This window comes from Triplophysa rosa, linkage group LG13, assembly GCF_024868665.1.
Source record: "Triplophysa rosa linkage group LG13, Trosa_1v2, whole genome shotgun sequence".
Classification (NCBI taxonomy): domain Eukaryota; kingdom Metazoa; phylum Chordata; class Actinopteri; order Cypriniformes; family Nemacheilidae; genus Triplophysa; species Triplophysa rosa.
The window spans coordinates 19,826,392-19,850,823 of record NC_079902.1 but is presented as its reverse complement, the minus strand read 5'-3'; the positions used below and the strand labels follow the sequence as shown (position 1 = coordinate 19,850,823).

At 37.7% G+C, this 24,432-nt stretch overlaps 2 protein-coding genes across 8 annotated transcripts in view; one reads left to right on the top strand and one right to left on the bottom strand.

The window, feature by feature from the left end:
* Nucleotides 1–5,027, top strand: part of unc5a (unc-5 netrin receptor A) — a 168,723-nt gene extending 163,696 nt beyond the window's left edge. For all 6 annotated transcript variants that reach the window (XM_057349912.1, XM_057349915.1, XM_057349914.1 and 3 more), the window contains one exon: nucleotides 1,042–5,027. In XM_057349912.1, coding sequence (XP_057205895.1) covers nucleotides 1,042–1,207 — 166 coding nt within the window. In that variant the 3' untranslated portion in view covers nucleotides 1,208–5,027. The remainder of the gene's footprint in view (nucleotides 1–1,041) is intronic.
* Nucleotides 4,145–24,432, bottom strand: part of pdlim7 (PDZ and LIM domain 7) — a 37,609-nt gene continuing 17,321 nt past the window's right edge. The window contains exons 5-11 of one of the 2 annotated variants that reach the window (XM_057349920.1): nucleotides 22,519–22,712; nucleotides 11,797–11,858; nucleotides 11,087–11,324; nucleotides 10,475–10,655; nucleotides 9,088–9,208; nucleotides 6,708–6,823; nucleotides 4,145–6,503 (exon numbers count right to left, since the gene is read on the bottom strand). In XM_057349920.1, the coding sequence (XP_057205903.1) occupies nucleotides 6,417–6,503; nucleotides 6,708–6,823; nucleotides 9,088–9,208; nucleotides 10,475–10,655; nucleotides 11,087–11,324; nucleotides 11,797–11,858; nucleotides 22,519–22,712 (999 nt within the window). In that variant the 3' untranslated portion in view covers nucleotides 4,145–6,416. The remainder of the gene's footprint in view (nucleotides 6,504–6,707; nucleotides 6,824–9,087; nucleotides 9,209–10,474; nucleotides 10,656–11,086; nucleotides 11,325–11,796; nucleotides 11,859–22,518; nucleotides 22,713–24,432) is intronic. The other variant, XM_057349919.1, reaches the window with a different exon arrangement.

The window sequence follows — 24,432 nt, the reverse complement described above, 5'->3', positions numbered from 1 at the left end:
CCCGGCTTTGAATGGATGGACAAAGAGCCTTGTGTATTAGCTTACAACGCAAGATAAGCGTTTTGATGTTTTATTTCAGCGCAGGGATGAATAACAAACAAGTTATCTGCAATCCGTGATTAATGTTAAACAGTTCAACAGATTATGCAGTGAGAAGCAAATGTAACGTATTCTTGTCATGAAATTCATTGCGTCTAGTTTGGGCGTTGTGACATTATTTTCATGACAATTAAGCACATTTTTCAAAGGTCATGCCTGCTGTCAATCTCTGCGGTGTTTTGGCACAAATCCATCTGTCACTTAGTAGAAGCTCGCCAAATTAGACAGATGCCAACACGGACAGGTTGTGTGACGTGCCCTCATCCCAGAAAACAATTAATAGAATGACAGAATGTAAAAATATTCAGTCGCTTTTACAATGGGTTTACTTGCAAAGAGGAGAAACGCATTGTACAGTAAAATGCGTCAAGCTGAGATTTTGTTTATTTAATCTTAAATTAATATTAACAAAGGGGAGTGCAAGGTTTGCAAATTAATATAAACATGTAATTACAAAAAATGTGATTGGTCCTAAAAAAAATCTTTCTTTTTTTATATGACATGCTTTCTTGACATATCTTGTGATCAAGAAAGTACAGCTGGTGGCATAAACGTTTACAACAGATTTACTTGCAAAGGGGAGAACGTACTGTACAGTAAAATGTGGGATTTTATTCATATTAAAAGTGTTCTATTTAATCTTATATTAATATTATTAACACAGGGTAATGCAAGGTTCGCAATGTCAGTTAATTTAAAAATTAACTGATAACAAAAAATTGAATTGCCCCTAAATGTTTATTTATGTATTTGTTGTTTTGTATTTTTTATATGACATATTTCTTGCATATTTTGTGAACAAGAAAGTATGATTTGTTGTATACTTTAACTCTGTTTAGACTAGATTTAATCATTTCATTTTTTTCTTTAGGATTGGTCATAAATTTAAGTTAGCAGCTTTTTTTATGCAGCCGCCCCAACATTTTCTGTTTTTCTCCACAGGCACATGAGTTTCCTTGCGTCTAAATCGAGCCCCACATCAGTGATCCTGGATTTATGGGAGGCTCAGCACTTCCACAGCGGTAATCTCAATCAGCTCGCTGCCGTGATGGCCGAGATCGGCAAGCAGGAGGCCATGATATTCCTGGTGTCAGACGGCGAATGCTGACACATTAAGACTGGAGCAGAGCGGCCGTCTCTCTGAGTGATGGGGTGGGGGAAAGATGCGACCCTCCGCCCACCCCGGCACAGACCAGAAACAAATCAAAGAACAGGGTTCACTCAACTATATGAGGCCACTTCCCAAAAGAATAGGGGAAAAAAGAAAAAAGGCTTTGAAGGAACCTGCCAGGGCTTTTAGATGTACTGTGACTGATTCAAATGGCCCTTCTCTCAGAACAAAAATCTGTTTGTTTTGGAAATAACCGTGTATAGTAAATCCCAGAAATGGTTTTGGCCTTGCCCTCAATCACAACTGACCAATACCTACTTTCTAACCACCCTTGTGTTAGGCACATTGATGTGTTAATATCAGACTGACCACTAAAATGACTTCATATGGAACGCTAGGTTGTCCAAGTTATATGGGTAGGGTGAATTTTGCAAACAAATTGTGACATGCATTTTGTAAATGTGTACCATTTAGCAATATGCAGTCACACATATCGATGACAATTTCCTTTGGCCACACATAGCATTTTAAATTTCTGAGAGCAGCTCTCAACCAAGAGTTTGGTCAATTTCAGGTCAAAAAAACATTTTGGAAAGAAAACAAAACTGTGTTTTTTGTCAGAGCCATCCGTTTTGAATTCCGCCCCTGTGCACTTACAGTATGTATTCTGCTACATAAAGCCATAAAGTCCAAAATTCACCTCGATGCTATGAGTTCTGGTCTGGGTGGATATTCAGAGATAAGCACAGCATTTTGTGGATCAAGACATTTGGGTGTGCTGGAGGACCTCAAACTTTTCCATGTTTGTTGTTGCTTTTGACAGACTGGGAAGATTTTAATAAGAAGGCTCAGATGTTTTAGCATTTTCTCACGACCAATTCTAATCCTTAAGGTGAAGAGTTCTCATCTAAATTTTGATTTTCAAATTTAGATACTTTGTTTATAAAAATAAAACGACTTTGATTAGAAAATTTTCGTCTTTGATAAACAGAAAATGCAATACTACCAAATGTTTCATTCCATTCATATTTAATGATTCGGTGTTTCTCGGAAAGCCATTTCAGCTCCAGGGCAAACTCTTATCTTTGGAGAAAGAATATTTTCATCCCCACTCCCCCGAACAGGCAAGCGTTCTGTCCAGGAAAACTTAATCGAAACTCAAAGCCTGTCATATTCTTCATGAATTCAACCATGTTGTGTGTGGTATCCTTTGCATAACTGTCACACTTTATAGTTCTCACAACACATCTTCGCTGTGCTTTGGCTCGCAGCCCCGTGAATGTGCATTCCACAGATCCAAGATTGTCTGATTTTTCTGAATGTGAGCGTATTTCATTCCAAATTAAGGATGATCTGCGAGTTACAGCTACGGATGACAGATTGGCCGCTTTTCTCGACCGGTAATGACGGCCTCCTCCTAAGAGATGATTGAAGGAGTTGAGCACAATCTCTCAACAGCATAGAAAGTGTTGAGATACAGAGGCCTAGTTGAGTTTCACTCAGCTAACACAGAACTCATTTTAAAGGCCAAATTGTACACATGGTTAAAGTTTCGTGCTTTTCTAACTTGTCCCAAAGTCAGTTTGTGTTTACTATTAACGGTTTAGTTCACAAAGATCGTTGTGTTTTAGTTATGAACCTTACAGTTGACATGACACACCTCTGCAGCGACCAAAGCCTACGAGCCATCTAGAGCATTTACATCTATGCCGTTTTATTATTTTTCTAAAATGACCATAAATCTTTTTCTTTCGAAATGTCATGGCAGCATTGATCAATGGTAAAACAGTTGAAATAATTAAAACAGCACTTTGTAAAGTAATTGTAAATGATATTTTAATAACGAGCCAAAAAAGACAACTGACGTAACATTTGTCTAAGTATAACCTGTGAAGTGTTTGCCTACTGTTCATTGGTTATATAGCACTGAGTTTATTCTTTGAAGTTTCGACTGTTTTTACGTAAGTCTGTGCAACAATGTTTTCGTTTTGTCCCGCGGCTGTTGCTGAATGAGTAATTTATCGTCGGATTCCTTCGAAATTTAAGCGTGAATCACACTTACCAGCGCGAGTATTTCCAAACCATCAGATTCCCTCAGAAAACCCTCAGGTTGACGCGGACGCCACACGCTACGCATTTTGACACGTATTCTGTACGGAAGTAATGAATTCACCATCAACGTTACAACTTTTCACTGACGTAAAAAGCATTTCAACAGCCCGCCGTCGACCGATCTCACAAACCAGAGGTCTGTCGGCTTATGAGCTATGAGCAGGTGTTTATTCATGACACAAAAGCCGATCAATCTTCATGACTGTACATTTCGTCAGCCTCGATCATAGCTGTTCTGTGTAAATGAGTGTGCGCGTGCTATTTACTTTCCACAGAGTTCTTTCTTTTTCAACTGAAAACAGTAGACTTGTGTACCTGTGAATGTTTTTCGATTGAATTTCTCAATGTCCCTTGCCTTTCTGCGAGTCAGAATGCTGTACAACATGCCACAGCGCTTATATGCAATTGTACAATTCTTTTCTATTGTTTTTGTTCATTTTCCTCGTCAATGTAAATTGTCGTCGATGATTTTGTGGTAATGGAAGCCCTCTCGCGGGAGGTTTTCTGTACTTTTTGGACACTGATATGGATTTGTGGGTAGAATTTTGGAAATTCGTTTCTAAGTGCTTTCAAGTATTTACTTGGCCTTATGTATATATCTCTATGAAATTTCAGAAAAAGGTATGTATAGTAATTGAACCTAAAATGGATGTAAATAAATTATATATTGTTAAACGACGAGTCGAGTCATTTGTGCGAGGCGACACACTTTCATCATGACAAATGTCGTGATTTATATAGCCAACATTCAAATGCATGTAGAAAATGCTATTGCAGGGCTATTTGTACAATTTAGGAAGCAAGCAAAGTCAGCACAAAACAAGGTCAATGCGGGTGATTTATTGACTAATGTCTAAATTCCTTTATAAATGATTCGCATCTTCACATAGAAACCTCTATAACGTGCACAACAATACAGCAGTTTACCCTTTTCAATGGCGCACATAATAGTTGCAAAAGCTATAAAAAAGGCACTTGGTACATAAAACACTATCAATTCAAAAAGTACAAAATCTGAGTGGCTCACAAAAACAAGGTTATTGGAGGAGTGTTTCTTCCGGCACAGGAGATTGCGATCAAGGCATGATGGGATTTATGTTGTGGTACTCTCCATGTAAACACGGTGGCACTTATGTACAAATTAAGAAACAAAACAGTTTGCAGAGCAGAATGAACATTTGTGAGACTTTCTTTGGCACCACATGCCTTGCTCAACGTCTATGATGGTGACCATATAACATTTCCGGTTTTATTATAGGATCATATGCCTTTTCATAATTGGAACCCCTATGGGATGAGATGTAGCATGTTTAGTATTGAAGCTGCGTAAAGACCATTGGTTAGGTCAGGATGAAACGCACGCAATCAGTGCTAATGTATTTCAGTCTAGCTGCCAGGAGTGTTTTATTCCACTGTGGTTGGCCATTACCTTAAGTACCCCTGCACAGCAAATCAGACAGAGCAGAAAGTAGGCTACGGATCATCTTGAGGATTGAGGGGCCACTTTAAGATCAGGCCTGAGTAGATCACATGCTCCATGCTTTACCCTACAATACAGATTGTATGGATCTGAGTAAGACCAGATTGCTTCAGTCATATCATGGAAACGCTTCGGCCTTATTTGTGACAAGACAGAACTTTGGTTGGCAACAAAATAGGCACATTATACGCCAAAATCAAAATGACAAAAAATAAGACATATGTTGGGCAATGACATTAAGAGACGATTCGATTTTTTTAAATGTACATTTGCATATATTATTTAAATGAGATTTTAATGCATTTTCCCCAAAATGTATCAGTTTTGTCAGATTTGACAGTTTATATTGGTCTATTACAATACTGCAATACATTAAGTGCTCTAACAATGCCATTTCTTATTTAAATCAGAATTGATCTCTCTCTCTCTCTCTCTCTATATAGTCTCCTTTTCTGTATTACAGTAACAGCAATGAGATGTTTTACATTAATGAGAATTGGGGCTTCACATTCATGAAAAAAATGCCAAAAATCTTACTTAAAGGGATAGTTCGTCCAAAAATGTAACTTTCTTCATTTTCTCACCCTCATGTCAATACAAACACTGAACCCCATTGACTTACACTGTAAACACAAAACCACTCAAACATTTCTTAAAATATTTTCTTTTGAGTCACATACTGGTTTTGAACTACGTGAGGGTGAATAGATGATGACAGAATTTAGATTTTTTGATGAGCTATAAAGAAATTTTAAAGAATTAAATAATTCACCCAAAATTGAATATTCTATCATCGTTTGTTCACGCTCATGTCATTCAAACCTGTACGACTTTCTTTTTTCTGCAGAACACAAAAGATATTGGCGTTAATCAAATAACATTGTTTTACCATTGACTTCTATAGTATGGACGCATAAACACTGAAACAACATTTTTCAAAATATCGTCTTTTGTGTTGCACTGAAGAAAGAGGCATATTGGAATAACATTAGGGTGAATAAATGACAGACTCTTTATTTTTTGGTGAGCTATCTCTTTAAAATGTCTTCTCTCTTTATCTTCATGGAGGGTTAAACCTGGCCACATTCTGTGAGATTCACACACCCACATGCCGAAACCAATTATCTCTAATAAGTGAACATGAAGAAAATCGAGCCATCTAATAAGTGTGGAACTACGAGGAATGTGCAATAAATTTCAGGTGTTTACGGAGCAACATAAATACTGCAAAAATACTAGAAGAGGTGGAGAGGAGCAAGGATGGAGGGACAGCTAAAATACTTCATCGAAATGCCTTGTTACTCGCACTGGCGTCTTTCTACCATTGGTGGTGGCGACATGAGCTACTCATTCCAGTTGAACGACTGGCAACGTAACAGTGAAACCGAGGCCATCGTTCAGGTCTGCGCTGAGCTGAATGTCTCGCACTTTGTAAATGCTGATGGAAGCTGCTAACAGCCAGTGAAAGCCAGAGTAGCAGCGTTATCCATCACTTTGTCAGTCGGCCATATGTTACAGGCTTCAAGTAAAGTATTTGGTCTTGTTTAGCATACAGTAGCTATAGACCCTCCAGCTGATGCTCCTGCCACTCCTCCGAAGAACAAAGGCGGAGCCTCACACCGGCGTGAAGGCGTGGCTTTTACACAGCGGCTTGTCCTTCTTTGAAAAGAAAGTCTTCCCTTCCAGATTTATGTGGCAGATCTGGACAGATGAAAAATAAACATTACACACATGAAACGTCAACATTCTTCTAAAGATAACGTGAGTGGTTGCTCGGTTAGTTTTTGAACTCCTGAAGAAAAATGTTTGGGTTCATGGCACTGAGAGTTTCTTGATAGTGTTGTGTAGTGCAGAAAGTTCAAAACAGGCTTTTCAGACAAGTCCCAATGTATCAAAATGACTTACAGCGCAGACAAAGCAAGTGTCATGCCAGCTGTATCCCAGCGCCTCGAGGAAGCGGTCGCCCGCATCAATCTTGAAGTCACAGCCGTGGCATTTGGTACCAAACATCTTTTCATAGTCTGCAGAGAAAGACAAACCAACCGAAAAGGGCCTATTAGCACAGAATGGAGTAAATGCTTACAGTTTCAAAAAGAAAAAGACATAAAAGGGATTACATTAACTTAGTATGCACATGTTTGGTGTATGTGATAACAGACGTTGGTCCAGATAGAGACTCGGTTGGACCCAGTTTTTCCATTAAGGAAAACTTAAAACTAGCAGGTTTTAGGTCCCACACTTCTGAAGGGTTGGTGGCACAATCTTTTTAGGCTGCTGAGACGTCAGCTATTTTATCAACAGCAGCTTTTAGTTGTAAGAGAAACAGCTGCCCACTGGCTGCTGACACAGGAGCAAAACTCTTCTAAGCTGGAAATGAGTAGCGTAACTGCTTATTTGCATAATAAAGACGTGCACATACAGTTTATTGTCTGTTTACGTCTGATTAGGAGGCCAACAAATGTGACAATGTGATTAACTACACAATATAAATATAAATTAAAGATGGAAGGTGGCTGAATTTAGCAACTTTTCACCGTTCAGGGAACAAACTGAATGAACAAGCTTGGCTTGACAGGATGTCAAATTTTGCTATTGAAATAAAATCACTGTTTAAGAAAAAGTGGGGTAGACATGGCCTAGTGGCTGGAGCCTCCCTTAGAGCACACTTGAGTAAACTTACTTTTTATTAGTATACATCTGTTATTAGTATACTTCGTTTATTGGTATAGTTCTTTTGTCTTATATCTTGATTTAAAGATGAATTCAGTATTCCAAGAAGATGGTAGTAGATGGTTTTACTCAGATTTTTTTACATAAGGTTTATTTCAAGCATAAAAAGTGTATTTAGTGTATTACCTAAATAGAAACATATTAGTATACTTAAAGTGCAAAAATAGTCAACTTTAAATATGATGCTAAGAAAACTTACAAGTTTACTTGCAGTACAGAAAGGACTCAACTAGTAGTATCCTTCAAAGTGCTAGTATACTTCAAAGTGTATAGTCATAGACAAAAAAATGTGCTGCTACTACTACAAGTTTTGAAGTAGTAAACTATTTATATAGGTATTTTCTACCTATAAGTTCACTTATAGTTTAGTTGCAAGACAAACAAAAAACGGTTTTATTGAGTAAACTAGTTGTATACTCCAAGTTATATAGCACAGAAGTATAAGTATACAAGTATACTACCTGTACACTGATTAGTATCCTTACTACATAAAGTACAATTAAAATATACTTTTGCTGCGTCCCAATTCGACTACTTATACTATGCACTAAAAGTATGCACTGTTTTTGTTATGGAAAAGTATATACATTTTAGTGTGTAGCAAAACTATATACACGCAATGGGACATACTAAAAGAAAACGGAAGTGGCCGTTGTTGCCTAGACAACATTGTGACCATTAACTGTCACACACATCAAAATACAGCTCTTCTTTCCATTTAAGTATTTATTTATTCATTGTTTCATATGTTATGTTAGCTCTATAGTTATATTTATTAATTTCGTGATGCATCAGTTATCTTATTTTATTAATGCAGTGGAGCGTCACTAAACTCCGCCTATACTCGCGGTGAATTGTGGGTAATATTAGCCAATAGAGTGTGCATCATTCTGCACTTCGAATTTCTACTGGAAGTAGTAGACCATCCGGGAATCTTTGGAACACTCTTTTCAACATACTACGATTTGGGACATACTAATTCTATGTTCGAATACTATTTAGGACGGATAGTATGCGAATTGGGACGCAGCATTAAACTTAAGTATACTTAATAAAGTGAACTTAGATGTATACTTATTTTTGTAAAAGCTATGCCATGATCATTTGAGTCGTAGCTCCAATATTTGAGAACTGGATTCACATTCTCCATTTTAAATAGCAAAATATTTAGTATTGTAACAGCTGTGACTTAGTAGTTAGTAGACACACGAACACTTGTGGCGTTCGTGGGTTTAAATGTGGCTCGAAACAATTCAACCAAACTTCCCAAAAGTTCAAAACTAAAAAAACAATAGTTGCATAAAACCCTAACACAATTAAGCGTTTCATCAGCCGACAATCAAATGATTCTTCACTTAATGGTTCATTTCAAGCATAAAAGTGCTGGTATAAATTGCTAATCAAAGTGCAGGGCCGGGCTCGAGCAGGTTTGATGTCTGAAGTGAAGTGGCAGCATTTGAATGATTAAACACCGCAGGAGCCGGCGCTCTGCTCTCGGCAGGGGCTGTCGATAAGATGTGCGGCGGGGCGTGCGAGAGGGGCCGCGGCAACTCACCTTTCTCGCAGTAGGGCTCTCCCTCCTCCATGTAGAAGGCCTGGTTCCTGATGGGCATTTTGCAGGCAGCGCACAGGAAGCACTGGACGTGGTAGGTCATCTTCAGGGCATGCATGATCTCCTGCGGGGACGAGGGAACGGTGTTAAGGAGCTGCGCACGGCATCTACGAATTCACACTTTGAAAATCTGTCCATCAGTCACACACACACATTTTACCCAACTGGCCTTGCTCATCCTTACCAGCTTTATCTTTACCAATCTGCTTTCTCAAGATACACAATATGTTTTTTTCATTTGTATTTAATGCATAATGCCAGGAAGATATATTGTGGTATGCTTTGCAGACACTAATGATAAATACTACTGTATATACTGTACATGTACTGTTATAAATATACTGTAATGTTTTGCATGATCAGTGATTCAAGTACATTTAACCCCCTGTGTGGTGTTTAGGTCTGCGGGGCCCATTTTTATGTTTACTAAATATTAGGGCTGTCAACCGATTAATTGCGATTAGTCGCATCCAGAATAAAAGTTTGTGTTTACATAATATATGTCTGTGTACTGTGCAAATTTATTTTGTATTTATAAATACACAAACGTATACATATTAAGAAGACAAAGTAATATAAACATTTATGTATTTATTTATATTTACCAATTATTTAAATTGTAAATAAATGTTTCTTAAATATTTGCATGTATGTGCATGTTTTTATAAATACAAAATTAATATGCAAAGTATACAGACATACATTATGTAAACACAAACTTTTATTCTGGATGCGATTAATCGCGATTGTTTGACAGCCCTACTAAAAAAAAAAAGATTTTTCTTTTAGTACATTAAACAATGTAAAATTTAAGAACTTAATTTATTTATATAAAAAAATGATATTTAAACATACATCTGGTCTGTGTTACTTAACTAAGTATACAGCCTTTTAAATTATTTTTTGTGGGTCCACTAGACCGATAAACATTGGCTAAGTAATTAGAATTTAAATAAGATTTTTTTCCTGGTAATTCAGCTTTCCAAACACACATCCAATTACACAAGACATTATCATATATTGAAAAATTATAAAGGTATATGTATGTTTTCAAAAAATAAAATTTGTACTTGGAAAATGCACTGACGAATCATACACAAAGACAATTTCTTATTTGTGCTTGATGTGAACAGACTTTAAGACATGTTTAATGTTTGTTATTACTATATACACTAATATATTACAAATATTTCTTCAGAACCTCAATGACAACTTCACAAACAATTCCGCCCCTCTGTATGAATCGTTCAGTGCAGACTCTGGTGTGAAAAGCCATTCGACAGAATTGCATTGTGATGTTTGTTTTGTGAACAGTAGGAAAGGCTGTTACCCCGGTTATCTTCTTCTTGCATTTGGCACAGTTGGGTGAATAACGGTTGTCGTAGCACTTGGTACAATAAATGGAGCCTTTCTCCTCAAAGAAGCCCCCCTCGTCCAAGACCCTTTTACACTGACAGCAAGTAAACTCCTCTGGGTGCCAGGAACGACCGAGTGCCACCACATAGCGTCCCCTACATCACACAAACACACAATGCACACAATCTTACAACAAAAGCCTTTTGCATTTAAGTGAAAGGGTCAGCTGGGTTTAGCACTTATAAGTGTGCAAAAGTCATTCTAAATGGAAATAGTAGGTCAGACGAAGAAACGCACCCCATTCCGTATTGATTCTCCACGGCGGAAAGCCGGAGGACACGGTCTTATTTCTGAGCCCAGTGTATTCTAAGAAATACTGCTGTTGTGAAGTTTGACACAACCTTTTCCCCCTCTCCGTGTTCTCTTTTAGTCTTGTACGTAATGACATTTAGCGCCACGGTTGCCATTGATTTGAAGATATTTTGGCTTGCCTGCAGCTATTTGCTTTGGGATTTCAAGCACTGATTTTTAAAGTTGAGCTGTAAAGTTAGTTCCGCAGAAGGTCTGTAGGGGGTGGCAGAAGTACCTGATGATCTTGTTGCATGCGGCGCAGAGCGGCGTGCGCCCGCTGGTGTCGCCGGGGTTCTGCTGGGCCGCCTGCAGGATGGAGCTGCGGTTCTGCATGGGTGTGGGTTGGACGGGCTGCTTGTGTTGCGTCACGACCGTGCTGGTCTTATCCGGGTGGTAGCGGTCGGCGAATCCGGGGTCCGTCACCCACGGGGGCCGGCAGGCCGGACCGGAACTTGTTTGCGCTTTGGCTGGCGCTACATTAATAGAGTTGCAAACAGTCATTTGAACAAATAAAGAGAATGAAACATCTGTATTTATTCAGGCATTTCCAATAGAGATCTATTAGCAAGTACATTTACGGGCTGTTAAAACAAGTGCTTTTGTGATCTCAAAAAAAAAAACAGCTTTTATTCACATCTCTAAATCAAATATACGCACTGCTTTGAAAGGGAAGCAACAGTAGTGGCTCACGGTTCATTTTGGCTTATATAAATCACATCTCAGGAGAGTGATAATTGACGTGTATTATCATGGTTGACTATAAACACATCAGTGGCTCTTATGTCTTACGTTTCCTTAAAGCCTCGTCTTATCCCATTAACAGCAGGCCTGCCCGAACCAGCCGGGACGTTTGGTGAATGCGTGTGTGATTTATTGGAGTTAAGAGCTTCCCATGGGAGAAACATGAGTCAGTGTGTACCGTGAGAGTCGGTCTATTCTGCTTACCTTGAACTCCATCAGGTTTGTCTGCTGGTTTGGTCTTGGCGGGACAGGAGGTTACTCCGTGACTGCAGAAAGAAGAAATCTACTTCAGAATGAATGTTACATGAGCTGCAATATTTTAATCCAATTAAAACGCTCTTAAATTACTTCAACATGAATAATGGAAATGACACTAATGAACAAAATGGAGAGATTAAAACTAATTCACACTAACAATCCAACTAAAACCAGGTGCTTTTTCAAGCATAAAGAGAAGAATGAAAACGTACTATATTAAAAAACCATTCATTTATCCCAGAATAATGTGCACAGTCAACTACCAGTAAACTGGATTGACTTCCTGAGTATTGTGCCTCTTTCGATACTCTATGTCAGTGTCTGGCATGATGCAAGTTTGGGGCGGGCTGCCTGTTAGACTAAATGTTTTTGAATTGAGAGGATGATGATTACACCATGACAACGAGTGAGTCCAACTGAATGATACACGTATAACATCGCCATGGTCAAATTTGATACATTACTATGGATGTAACAGTCCGATTAAAATCGCAGACAATGATTTATATATTTAGATTGCTAAACAATTACTACTGTAAGGACGTCTTATGGAAGATTTGCATGTATTCTATAATACAACGTATTACATATTTTTTGCTGTTTTTTCTTATTTCAATAATATTTATTGTTCATTCCATGTGTTTTCTGTATAGCTGCTTTGCTTTTACAACAATGCAAATTCGTGACACTGTCTGAAAACCCAGTTTTTTTTTTGTTATGTTTTACGGTTTTCTACATAAAACCAGCCTACATAACGTAAAGAACATTCCGTGAAATATAACATTGATTTCTTTATTATCGACTGAATAAGACCATGTCAAAGATTAAAATCATTGCAAAATTACTGACTGAAATCAAACTTAGATTCTCTTGATCTCTTTAATACATCATGAGACTTTAGCCTGATTTCACAGACAGGGTCTCATTTGAAAAAAGCGCTATAGAAATAAAAATAAAACTGAAACTTGAATGCGCTTTACAGATATGCAGTTTTACTCTTTATTCTTCGTTCTTAAAGACCCAGATACAAATTATGTGTCCTCAATTATTCAATTACTGACCTGATGGACAAGCTGTTCCAAACAAAAGGCTAAAACCCAAGACTGAATGTGATTTTATTCATCACAGATACAGTATTTATCAATTAATATAATACATATCTTCCCATCTAATTCATGTGTAAAGCCACTAAATATTTAGGCCATGATTTTTTGTTAAATTGTAGCATTAAATATCTGTCTTAGCTATTCAGTAATATTAACTTCCTCAAACTATTAAACAACACATAAAATGCCCTGCTAACACGCTCAAAATGTTAAAGTAAAGAGGAGAGGTTGAAAAAAAGAAGACAGAAACGAGTTTCACAGTGTTTTATGTACTCAGAGACACAAGTCAACAGATTGTCTTTTCATCCCACTGGAGACAGAACCAGAGAAAGAGCGGTCAGATAACACCAAAATGGTGAATTATGTTAAATTACAGGGAGAAAAAAAACAGAGAAATACAAAGGAAAGGAAAGAAATGACAAGGCACTCTCAGAAAGAAAGAAAACAGCAACCATGATGATAACTCCTCAACCACAAAAATAATAATAATAATAACAAAATAACATGATTTTCAGCTTGTAAAAACTGTACCACTTGAAAGAGACTATGACAAACCAACAGCACTCAGAGATCCTAACGGAAACTTGACTTTGAGGCTCAGATTGCATGGATTTCCGACTATGTCTGCGCTTCTCATGTGTGTTTTTGCTATTTTTACTTCGATTTTTTTAAAGGTTTTTGTTAGCTTTACAATTTTTCCCCACTCCCCCATTTTTTGCCCTGGGGGTCGATGTTCGCCCATATCTGGCATGCGGTGTATCTAGCGTGGCCGTATCTCTGCCACCTGTTGCCCGGGAGGCAGAACGTTCAGGACTTGATGTTGAGGGAGCGAGCAGATCTCTCGTGGTGCCAGTCTCTCAGCCTGGCATAACGGGGACTCTGAATCTCAGTGAGGAACTTTTCCCTGCCGTTCCGTGCACACCACAGGACAGAAAACAAGGGGGGAAAAGGAAATTAGGATATGGAAGAGAAAGTTGTGCCAGCACATACTGTACAGGAAGAACAAAACATCAGAGTGCAAAGGAAACAGAAAGAACACAAAACAGATTGAAGTACGATTAGACATGTGCCGGTATAAAATCTATCACGATAACAATATTGGTGAAGTGCATGCGACAAAATACTGGGAATCATTTGCACTAACTTAAAAAGAATTGTTTAGATTTCAAGAATAGCAGCTTTTCCATCAACAGGTCCAAATTTACAACACTGCCGGTGTGCTGAATGAAGGTGCAGAATGACAATGCTTCTGGATTTGAGAATAAATGACATTACATGAGAGTGACTAAAGAGTAATAAAAGCACAGATCCTGTTAAAATAAAACAAAGATCAAATATTATACATTTTTATCTGGACTAAAACATGCCCATGAAGTATTGTTTTTATTTTTATTTTTTTACATTTTTTATGGTTATTTACAGGGTGTAGAATTATTTTGCAATTGAATCTGTTTAAAACAGTTGGTTACTTTATTATTATTATTTTTTATTACATTTAGATATTCAAGTTTTTTTTCTGAAATTGTCATGGTTTGAGGAACTTTTTCCAGTTGTTTTCTAACAAATTCTTGTAAGAGAAGTTTTCAACATGTTGCAAAAACACATTACTGTGATAATACCGCACACAGCAATAAATGTTTAGGCAATTATCGTGAAAAACATGCACGGGTAAAAGTAAAACACTTACATAGCAGTGTTGTATCGAAAAAGGTTCAAACAGAATATTTTGTTTGCATTTGATGCTCTGATTTAGAGAGAAAACCTGCATAATTTCTACAGAATGGATTTAAATATATTAATTTATGGCGTACATTATGTAGGGTCCTATGATGCTGCGGAAAACACGGACAGAATCGCGGACTGCTGGCAAAAAACGGAAGTTGCTGTATAACACGGAATGGCACGGAATCTGGCAAATATCTTACTACTTAACCAGAAAGTAGCGCTGAACAGCTAACAACATTCAAATTGTGCCATGACTAACAGAAATAATCAGATGCGGATTAAATATGTAATCTGCTTGTTTTGTGCGTCTATGAGTGAAAGAGTGGCACAGTTGAGTGCAGTGCACGCGTGATGCTCCTAGAGCTTTCAGCATCCACGTCTCACTATACAAGGATGCAAAAACAAGAACTGCATCAGCGTCAGCACAGTTTCATCTGAGAAAAGCTACTGTCAAACACCCTTTGCGGCAACCCGTCAGAATTAAAACTTTTTATTAAAAAAATTACTTTTAAAAATAGTACTTAAATTAGTAGTCATAAAAACAAATAAAAAAACAGAAAATGTATTGCTAATATAGGCTAGTGGTTTAAAGTTGTACTTTATATTCTATTTTTTACAGATTTCTTCCCTGTATGGAAAAAAGAAAAAGTATCTAGGTTTTTTAATATCGTGTATAAGTGAATACTATAGTTTACTGAAGTATTTTTCATGTGGGCAAATATATTACTATTGCATAGTAAAAGACGGAATTTGGGAAAAAAATTCAACGGATTTCATAGCTCCCTGATTATGATAGACTATCTTTCAGAGTTTAGATTTTTAGAAGTATAGATATTTGCACACCTAACGCTACAGTCAGGGGCGCAAAGGTTGTGCACTATATGCAACGCACAGGTGTGCTACAACATCGACAAAACATGCGACTATGAAACGAAACAAACGTTTATTCAATGTCATGTCATTCAAAATCTGCAAATGACTCTTTCTTCTGTGGAACACAAAAGAAGATATTCAGGTATTCAGTGTTTTTTTGCCCATACAATGGAAGTCAATGGGGACTAACGTCCTTCAAAATATCTTCTTTTGTGTTCTGCAGAAGAAATAAAGTCATACACGTTTAGAATGACATGCGGGTGAACAAATGAAAAGTATTTTCTCTTTTGTCTATAAAACTCTCTGCATGCAGATTCTGTTGGCCTATATATGATCCACACACTGCACACCGCATGAATTTCCACTGCAACCGCAATGATCAAAAAAGCTTCATAATGTGGATCAAAGCATATTTTCAGCATTCCTCCGCAGAGACCTGGTCACCGTGAGCACAGCGAAAAGGTCAGAGCCCGCATTGTAATGCCTCAAACTGCACCCATTAGCAAGTTCACAGCGTTCACACAGATCTTTACCTGGACCTTTTCATGATCTCATCATCTGGGTCCTGCACTGAGGGAAGCAGGAGAGATACAAATCAGACCAACCGTTAAACAAACAGAAGAACAAACATTCACTGCAAAGCGCTGCTGAACACTGGTGTATTGCCTCTTAATGGAATCACATCATCCTATGTTACACGAGAATCAATCCGGTGAGATGTACATCTAGAGCAACGGTGATCGACTGCAAACTGCACTATTCCACCACTTACATGAGAGCAAATCACAAGCACTCTAGATGGCATAAAGAAAATCTCAGCCATAACCCTTTAAGCTATAGATAGGCGACATTTCCTTCTCCCTTATGATCTTACTCGCAGTATCAGATCAGCACGGTGCGGTCCTTCAGGAAATGCTTTTATGCCCTCCTGCACTAAGTAAAGATGGGATTTGGGAAAGGTTTTTTTAAACTTAGAAGCAGAGCTGGGCGGTATGATGGTATAGACTGTAGAGATTTTACTAAGCCAGTAATACTGATATATCAGGGGAGTTATATTAAACATAAGGCACCGAGGTGTATATTATAATGTACTGTGCAGACTGTGTTCCACATGGGTGTACATCAAAACTTCAGTGATGTGTAGTGGCGGGACTCGATTAATGCGTGGTCACGGGTGTTCGTGACGGCTATTTAAGACTTTAAATGTAAAGTCGATCATTTCTCATTGATATATAGTGTGAAGCAGCTGCTTCTACATTGATGTCAGGCGTATGATTAACTTATGAATAAACTTGAAAAAAAAATAGAATTTTCTCAACAAAATAGATCAAATACTATATAATTTTGATCAAGTACTTGATGACTATCAAAACAAAGCAGCTGCTTCTACATTGATGTCAGGCGTATGATTAACTTATGAATAAACTTGAAAAAAAAATAGAATTTTCTCAACAAAATAGATCAAATACTATATAATTTTGATCAAGTACTTGATGACTATCAAAACAAATGGTAACATTTTACATTGACTTTGTATTTGTTAACATTAGATAATGCATCAGCCGACGATGAACAAGACTTCTACAGCATTTGTTAATCTTAGTATATGTTAACTTTTCATTTAAAAAATGTAATAGTAAATGTTAAGGTTAACATTAGCTAATGCACAGCCAATTGCATTGGCATTAACTAACATTAAAGATTTAAGAACAAATAAAACCTACTTAATATATTGCTCAGTGTTAGTTCATGTTAACTAATTTAACATTTAACAATTTAACTAAAGTTAACAAATACAACCCGTTTTAAGTGTTACTAAATAAAAAAAATGTTATTTTGAATAAGCTGTGTGTATATCATCGTTGTCCTTTCAAAACCTTGGATGTCCAAATTGACTTTTTTCAGGAAATGGAAAAAACACTGTACTTTTTAAATGATTAAATACTACGTTATCAAAGTTGACAAGCACTTTTTAATACTTTTATTGGTATTATAAGGGTAACTAATAATAATAATGATATATGGCAAAAAGAAAAACGTGAAATATGGAGGTACAAGGTTTCAGAAGGACAGCAGCGATAAATAGAAATTGTTTAACTTATCAGCAACTCGCCACTGGTTAAAATGCAAAAAAGTTGTAGAGCCGGTTTGACTGAACTTAAAATATCAAGAATCATTTTTTATAACATTTTTGGACTACATTTCGAGTGCAAATAACTATATGATGATACATACAGTTAACGTGATATACAATTACTTATGCCGTAACATAAGATTTCGGTCATACCGCCCATCTCTATTAAGAAAAGACTTTTTCCACATTATACAGTCCTGACTGAGAAATGATCTGCTTCTTTCCAAGTAAACCCGTTGACATGAATGACCTAAAATACTGAAAACCCCAAATGAGAGGCAAAAGTTCTCCGAGTGCAGACGCAGCGCTGCCAGGCTGTGGTCGGAGCGAGTCTGTCTTACTGAAATCAGTTCCCGTGAGCTGAGCCAGGATTCGGAAAGAGCGAGACTGGGTGGTGCCGGTGCGCGGCTGCCAATCCTCCGTATCCTCGATCAGTCTCTTCTTACTGCGATCGTTGGGGATGAAGCAGGGCATGTTTTCCACCCGCAAACCGTGCCTGTGGATACGAGCTTTTGTGACCTCCTGGATTTTAGTGCAACGCAACACACCACGAAAACTTGACGAGTGACTTGAAGTCATGCGTGCACGCACAAAGAGAGGAGTTGAGAACGTGCTGTACGTGCAGATCAAAAGTCACACTTTTTCTGGGGTGGATGAATTTTCGTTACAAAAATTTACCATGGAGGAAGTACAGAACTACAGTCAGTACCATTTGTATATCACGCGAGAAAAAGCAACTGGTGTTTGGACATACAAAACATCCTCCCAGGGGTTGCCAAGGTGTCTCTATGATATTCATGCACTTGTATGGGCCGCATCCTTCCTGTAATGTTGCTCTACAAGTTTGGTTTTTACCCGTTTTATGGTGTGCCCGTTGAAAACCTTAATTCTGACGGTTTAGAAATCCAATCGTTTTTTGTACAGTAAGGTATCATTCATGTCTGTCGAATAAAAGGTGTGGGCGAGATGCTGTACACACCCGATTTTATCTCGTGTTCATGTTGAAATTACTGTAATTACAAGATGACAACTATAAGGACATGAACACAGTGGAGTCTCATACCGTTACCATGGCAACGCTCATAACACCAAATCCACAGATGACTTCAAGACAACACAGTACATTGTTTTTCCTGATCATTTGCAAAATCGTAAAGCGAAATATGCAATAATAAAATGACATGTTTTTGCCTGCCATTGAGTATATGAGGGGTTTCTTGCAATCAAGAACGAGAAAAAAAATCACCTGATACATATAATTAACAAAAGTATAAGTGATGTTTGCCATAGTTACCATGGTAAATTTTTGAAAGGGTAAGCCAAGCACATCAGATTCATGACTATACACAAAACAACACGCGCACACAGAAATCAAAATATCAACAAAATGCGATTTTCACTTCAGACTCATTCACGCCACGGCCTCTTTCTCAAATAAAGCCACAGATGCTACATTTTCTAAAAGCTTCAAACGACCCAGCGAAAGTGCCGCTTTTCAATCCAGTTCAACTACAGAGTAGAAAACGCTGAAATAAACATGGCCTGATGTCCTCAAAAGCAAAACAACAAAACTCAGTGTTTATTAGTGAGGTCAGTAGCGGGTCTGTGTTCTTTCAGCTCGTGCATTAGAGCCAGGAGGATCCAGCACTTACTTTCCCTCATGGTACAGCTCCTCATACAAAGCTTCACCTCTAATGAACGACAGAGAAAGCGAAAGAAAGATGGTGAAAGATGGAAGTAAAACACATATAACAATAGAAAGAAAGAGTGAGATCAGAACAACCAGAAACCCATCAGCGTCCATTAAGGGAACCTGACTTTACACTGAGTGACTGGACATCTCCACAACATCAATGCTGGACTAAAGATGTTCATTGCCAATCTGTTTTTGAATAATTACAAAGCGAAACCTGCCGTTTCCAAAAGCAAATACTATAACAATGCAGGCTTGGGAAAAGGAAGATAAATAACATTTTGGAAAACGCATGAAAAAATAGAGGCAGAAAACAGAGCGTGGCAAAGCCACTGGGCTGAGATTTGATAGTAAATTGCACACATTTCTCAGAGCATGAAGGAAATAAAGAAAGATATTTACTAACTTGTCAAGAGCTTCCATCTGTGGAATGAAAAAAGAGATTATAGGTAGAAAAAAGTTTAGAAAAAAATGTTACGCAGTAACAGAATAAACAGCATTTAGAAAACCAAGATGAACAGACAAGCGTACCAATAGAAACAAATTATTGGTTTCTTTAATAAAAAAATCATACACATGCTATAAGTAACAAGAGTGCAGGGCCAGTGCTCTACTTGTATTAAATAAGTCAAATGATCCATTGCTAAATCTTCTCCAAATTTTATTATAACGTATCCCTGAACCAGGCCTTCAGCCAAACATGACACCTGCATTATTCTTTTATAGCACAGAACATTAATACGGTCCACAATACTGACCACTAAATTTCCAGGACTTTTCCAGGCCGTTGTGATTATTGGATAAAGAATTTTTTTAAATCACTCCACCAGCATTTAAGCCAATGAAATGTTTTATGGCGGAGCTAACCAAACAGTAGTAGGCTATATTTATTGCGTAATTTTCCGAGGCATTTTCAAGCACTTTTAAAACTGCATGAAATACACAACATAGTCCAAGAGTCTGAGATCACACCAATAATCTAGGAATGTTACATATATATATATATATATATATATATATATATGATTCTTGGGTAACTCATTAAATAAAGTTATGACCATGTTTACCTAAATAGTCTCCACACATGTTTTTAACTTTTTTCTTAAATTATGTTTAAATAGAATAAAACAGAAGCATTTCCACTCTTGGTCATAAATAGTTTCGACTAATGTATACAGCCATGGAAAAAATTAAGATACATTTTCATTTATTTCAGTCTAGTTTATGTTGAATTTCAACTAAATCAAACCTCAGGAGTGACAAAGTCATCCAACAGCAATGCGAAAGACTGACAGCATGACACATGAAAACTGTGATAAAAGGTTATCACATTACATTTTTTTTACTTTTCCAAAATACATGTATGAATATTACTGTTGTGTTGCTTAAAAGTGAATATCAACTTCTTTTATTTGCAACATTTGAGGTCTGAAAGAAATACAAACATCTTTTCTGTTATTTTGACCTGTTTCTCCAGTTTTCATTTTATGCAAATAATTTCTTTTATTTAAATATTGTTAGTGGTTCACAAAATATCTTTAAATAGTTAATTCAGAAAAACAAAACAAAAATTTGAAACGGTCTCAATTTTTTTCTGTGGCTGTATTAATCATTTTAAAGAATGTTTGGTAACATTTTAACTAATGTTTACAAATACAACCTTATTGTAATGCATTAGCTAACATAAACTAACAATAAAGAACACTTATACGGCATTTATTCATCTTAGTTCATGTTAATTTCCGCATTTACTAAGACATATATAGTTAAGACACAATGAACTAACATGAACAATTGTTTTGGTATTTAACAAGGATTAATAAATGTTGAAAAACTATATCGCTCATTGTTAGTAGCCTATACTGAAACTTTTTGTTTTGCTTCTATTCTACTTCTATACTTTGGTTTTTAATCAAAAAATCCATACACTTGTCATCCTCTAACATGGTATCATTTTTCAAACACGCAATAGTGCCCCTTAGAGGGAAGAGCAGTAAACACAAGCATGCAGCATGCGGTGCTGTAAACATGCTCAGAGTGCTGACGTGACTCTGCTCTTCAGAGAACATGAAGACCTCAGCTCTGAGATGAAAACACACTCCAAACACTCCACCAGCAGAACTCGAACTCAATCTCCTTCCACAACACTCCAAAACTCCAGAGCCTCCTCTCCCATTCCCACAATTCAACTGAAGTTCATGTAACAGTTTCTTTTTCATTTAACAAAACAATGAGGGCATGGTTTGTGAATAAAACATTACAGTCGTGGTTGTGTGTTTGTGAGGAAAGTCGTGGTGGATGCATACAGGAGCCTTTCCAAGTTAGGCTGTTAAGTAATTCAGCACCGGGGCCCGTAATGGCACTTTGAGGGCTCAGCACATTTTATGGGAGGGTCTCGACTCTATAAACAGCAACGGACAACATCAAGCCTTCGCCTAAAGACAGGTTTGACCCCTGTCAAACGGCTATATGAAAACCTTCAACCTTCAACCTTAACCAACCCGTTACTGCCCTTAAGTTTAAAAAAATTACAATGATTTTATTGCCCTCGACGTTACCAGACCTGACTGCTAACATCTGTTGTTTTGATCAGCTTATATAAAAGTGCTTGTTAAAACGCAAGACCTTTTCGAGATCTCTGGCGCTAAATAGACGCAGACAGTCCCTGCATAGGGACGATGAAGAGGTGTAGAGGAAAAAAGACGTTTGAGGTGATCTCGAAACAACAGTTCCTCTCTGAGGAAGTCTGGTCAACGGGGGCGGCAATGTGACCGCCTGTTCCGACGTGAAAAACAGACACAGCTCTTTAATGGCATACTGTTTATTACAAGCACAAAGAAAAAAATCCCCCAAAAACCTCTACGCCAGAACACTACACCGAAAGTCAACAAACTTTCAGAAAAATGTCCTCTCCCCCACATCTATGCCTTTTGGTTTATGCGTTCACCCTGGGAATTCTGGGAGACCCAGGCGTACTCATCGCTTTTGCGGTCTCATGAAAAACTTGAGGCCCGCGGGAAACAGGGCTCATTATTGTGGACTAAGCTCATCACGCATGTCCCGCGGCGATCAAAGATGGCTTTAAAGAGAGATTATGAGCCACAGTCTGCCGGAGACGTGGCTGGCCGGTCACCTACCCATTGTGAGGCTGCGGCGTGCTGCTCGGCACCTGCGAGATGGAGTTAAGCTTGGGGGCATACGACACTGGCTTGATGATGGGCCCCGTGCTGCCGTTGCCAGACGCTGCGGAGAACGGCCGTGCCATCTTGTTTATGGCCGTGCTAGGTGCGAACGAGTACTTGGGGTGACTGGATACGGGCGTGAGCGTTTTCTGAGCGTGGAGAAAGAAGACACACAGTGCAGAATCAACACCATGCATGTCAAACCGTGCACACATTTTCAAACGCTTAGTGGCAACACAGGTGAATGCACAATCCTAGATTTCTTTTTAATGTTTAATCCCGTGTAAATGAGAGAATTAAAAGGGGGGGTTGTCTTGAAGTGTTCGCGCTGCAAATTACAAGCTCAGTGAAAGCGCAGAAGGAACGGTTTAAGTGGCACAAATATTTATCTTGAGATGAGGCCAAGGTCCATCTTAAACAATGTCCCTCAGTTCCTGCTGCACTCAGCACGGTTGGGTTGAAAGCATAACTAGAAACTGATATGACTAGAATTATAACCGTGGAGCTGTGGCTGATACCCATGTTATGGTCTGTTGCAGCCACACGAGAGCGCTATTTCTCCCATTCTTGTTTTAGTTTGCATTATGAAAAGAGTTCTTCAGATTTGTTGACATTAGTATTGATGGATATGTCAATAAGCCAAAATTTTAGTCATTTTAAGATTACTCGCATTGATTGATAATGGTGTTTTCTCGGCTATTTCATACTCAAAATTTCAATTGGCAATAGGAATTGCATTTTTGTGTAAATTTCAAATGATGGTTTATTTAAATTGTGTGTACATCTTATTTGCTATTATAAACTTTTAGCTTATTTTATTTTATTGTTATTTTACCAGGATAGTCCCATTGAGATGTAAATCTCTTCTTCCAGGGAGCCTACTTCCAACACTATATAGTAGGCGAAAATGAGTATGAGTCATGAATAGTATGTCCGAAAACAGTAGGCGAGAGATACCCGGATGGTCAACTACTTCCGCCGAGATTCGTGAGTGTGGATCGGATGGACACTTCTCTATCCCATGATGCCACAGGAGCTGAGCAACGGTCAAATTTCAAAAGTAAATCAAAGTAAATAAAGCCCGTTTTTAATGTAAGTGGCAATAAATTAATTCAATAAATGACTAAATTATGTTTTATCAACGCTCATGTATAGGTTGTTGTTAATACTGTACGTCATTGGTCAAAGAGCATACGGGTCACATGACCATACAACATGGTGGACAAGTCCGAAATGTATTCATACTATATAGAACGTACTGTTTTAACGGCCGATTGGTAGGTACTTTTTCAAATTCAATACATACTGTCACAGTATGCGATTTCAGACGCAGCGCTGGTATATCGCTTATATATCGTATTACATGGCTCTCTAGAATTCTTGATTCTGATTGGTCAGTTCTGTTAAAACTGATAACACAAGGGCCATCCAGGTTCTGCAAGTCATCTTGACCTACAACTTACATGTTTAATATAACACCACCGTTTTCCCTTTTCCCGTGCCAGGTTTGAATTTGTTACATATGAGCAAATAAAATATTTGAAAACTATACTTTATTTTCAGTGGCAAGCTGGTTGTTATAACAAAATAAATCCCTTCTGGGTGACACAAGACCCCTCCGCTTCACACTGGGGTCCTGACCATGCTGTCTATGGTTTATTTTGTGATAAAAGCCAGCATAAAATGGTAAAAAAATATATATTATATCTGGGGTTGTGCATTCTGTTATATAAAAACCACCAAAGGCATGTTTAAGCAAGACCAAGGGCAAGAAGTCAAATTTATATCAAACAGAAAAAGAAATAAAGCACCAGAGCTTTCACAACAACCAGCAAGTGAACATCAAGAGTTTGAAACTTACATAAATGA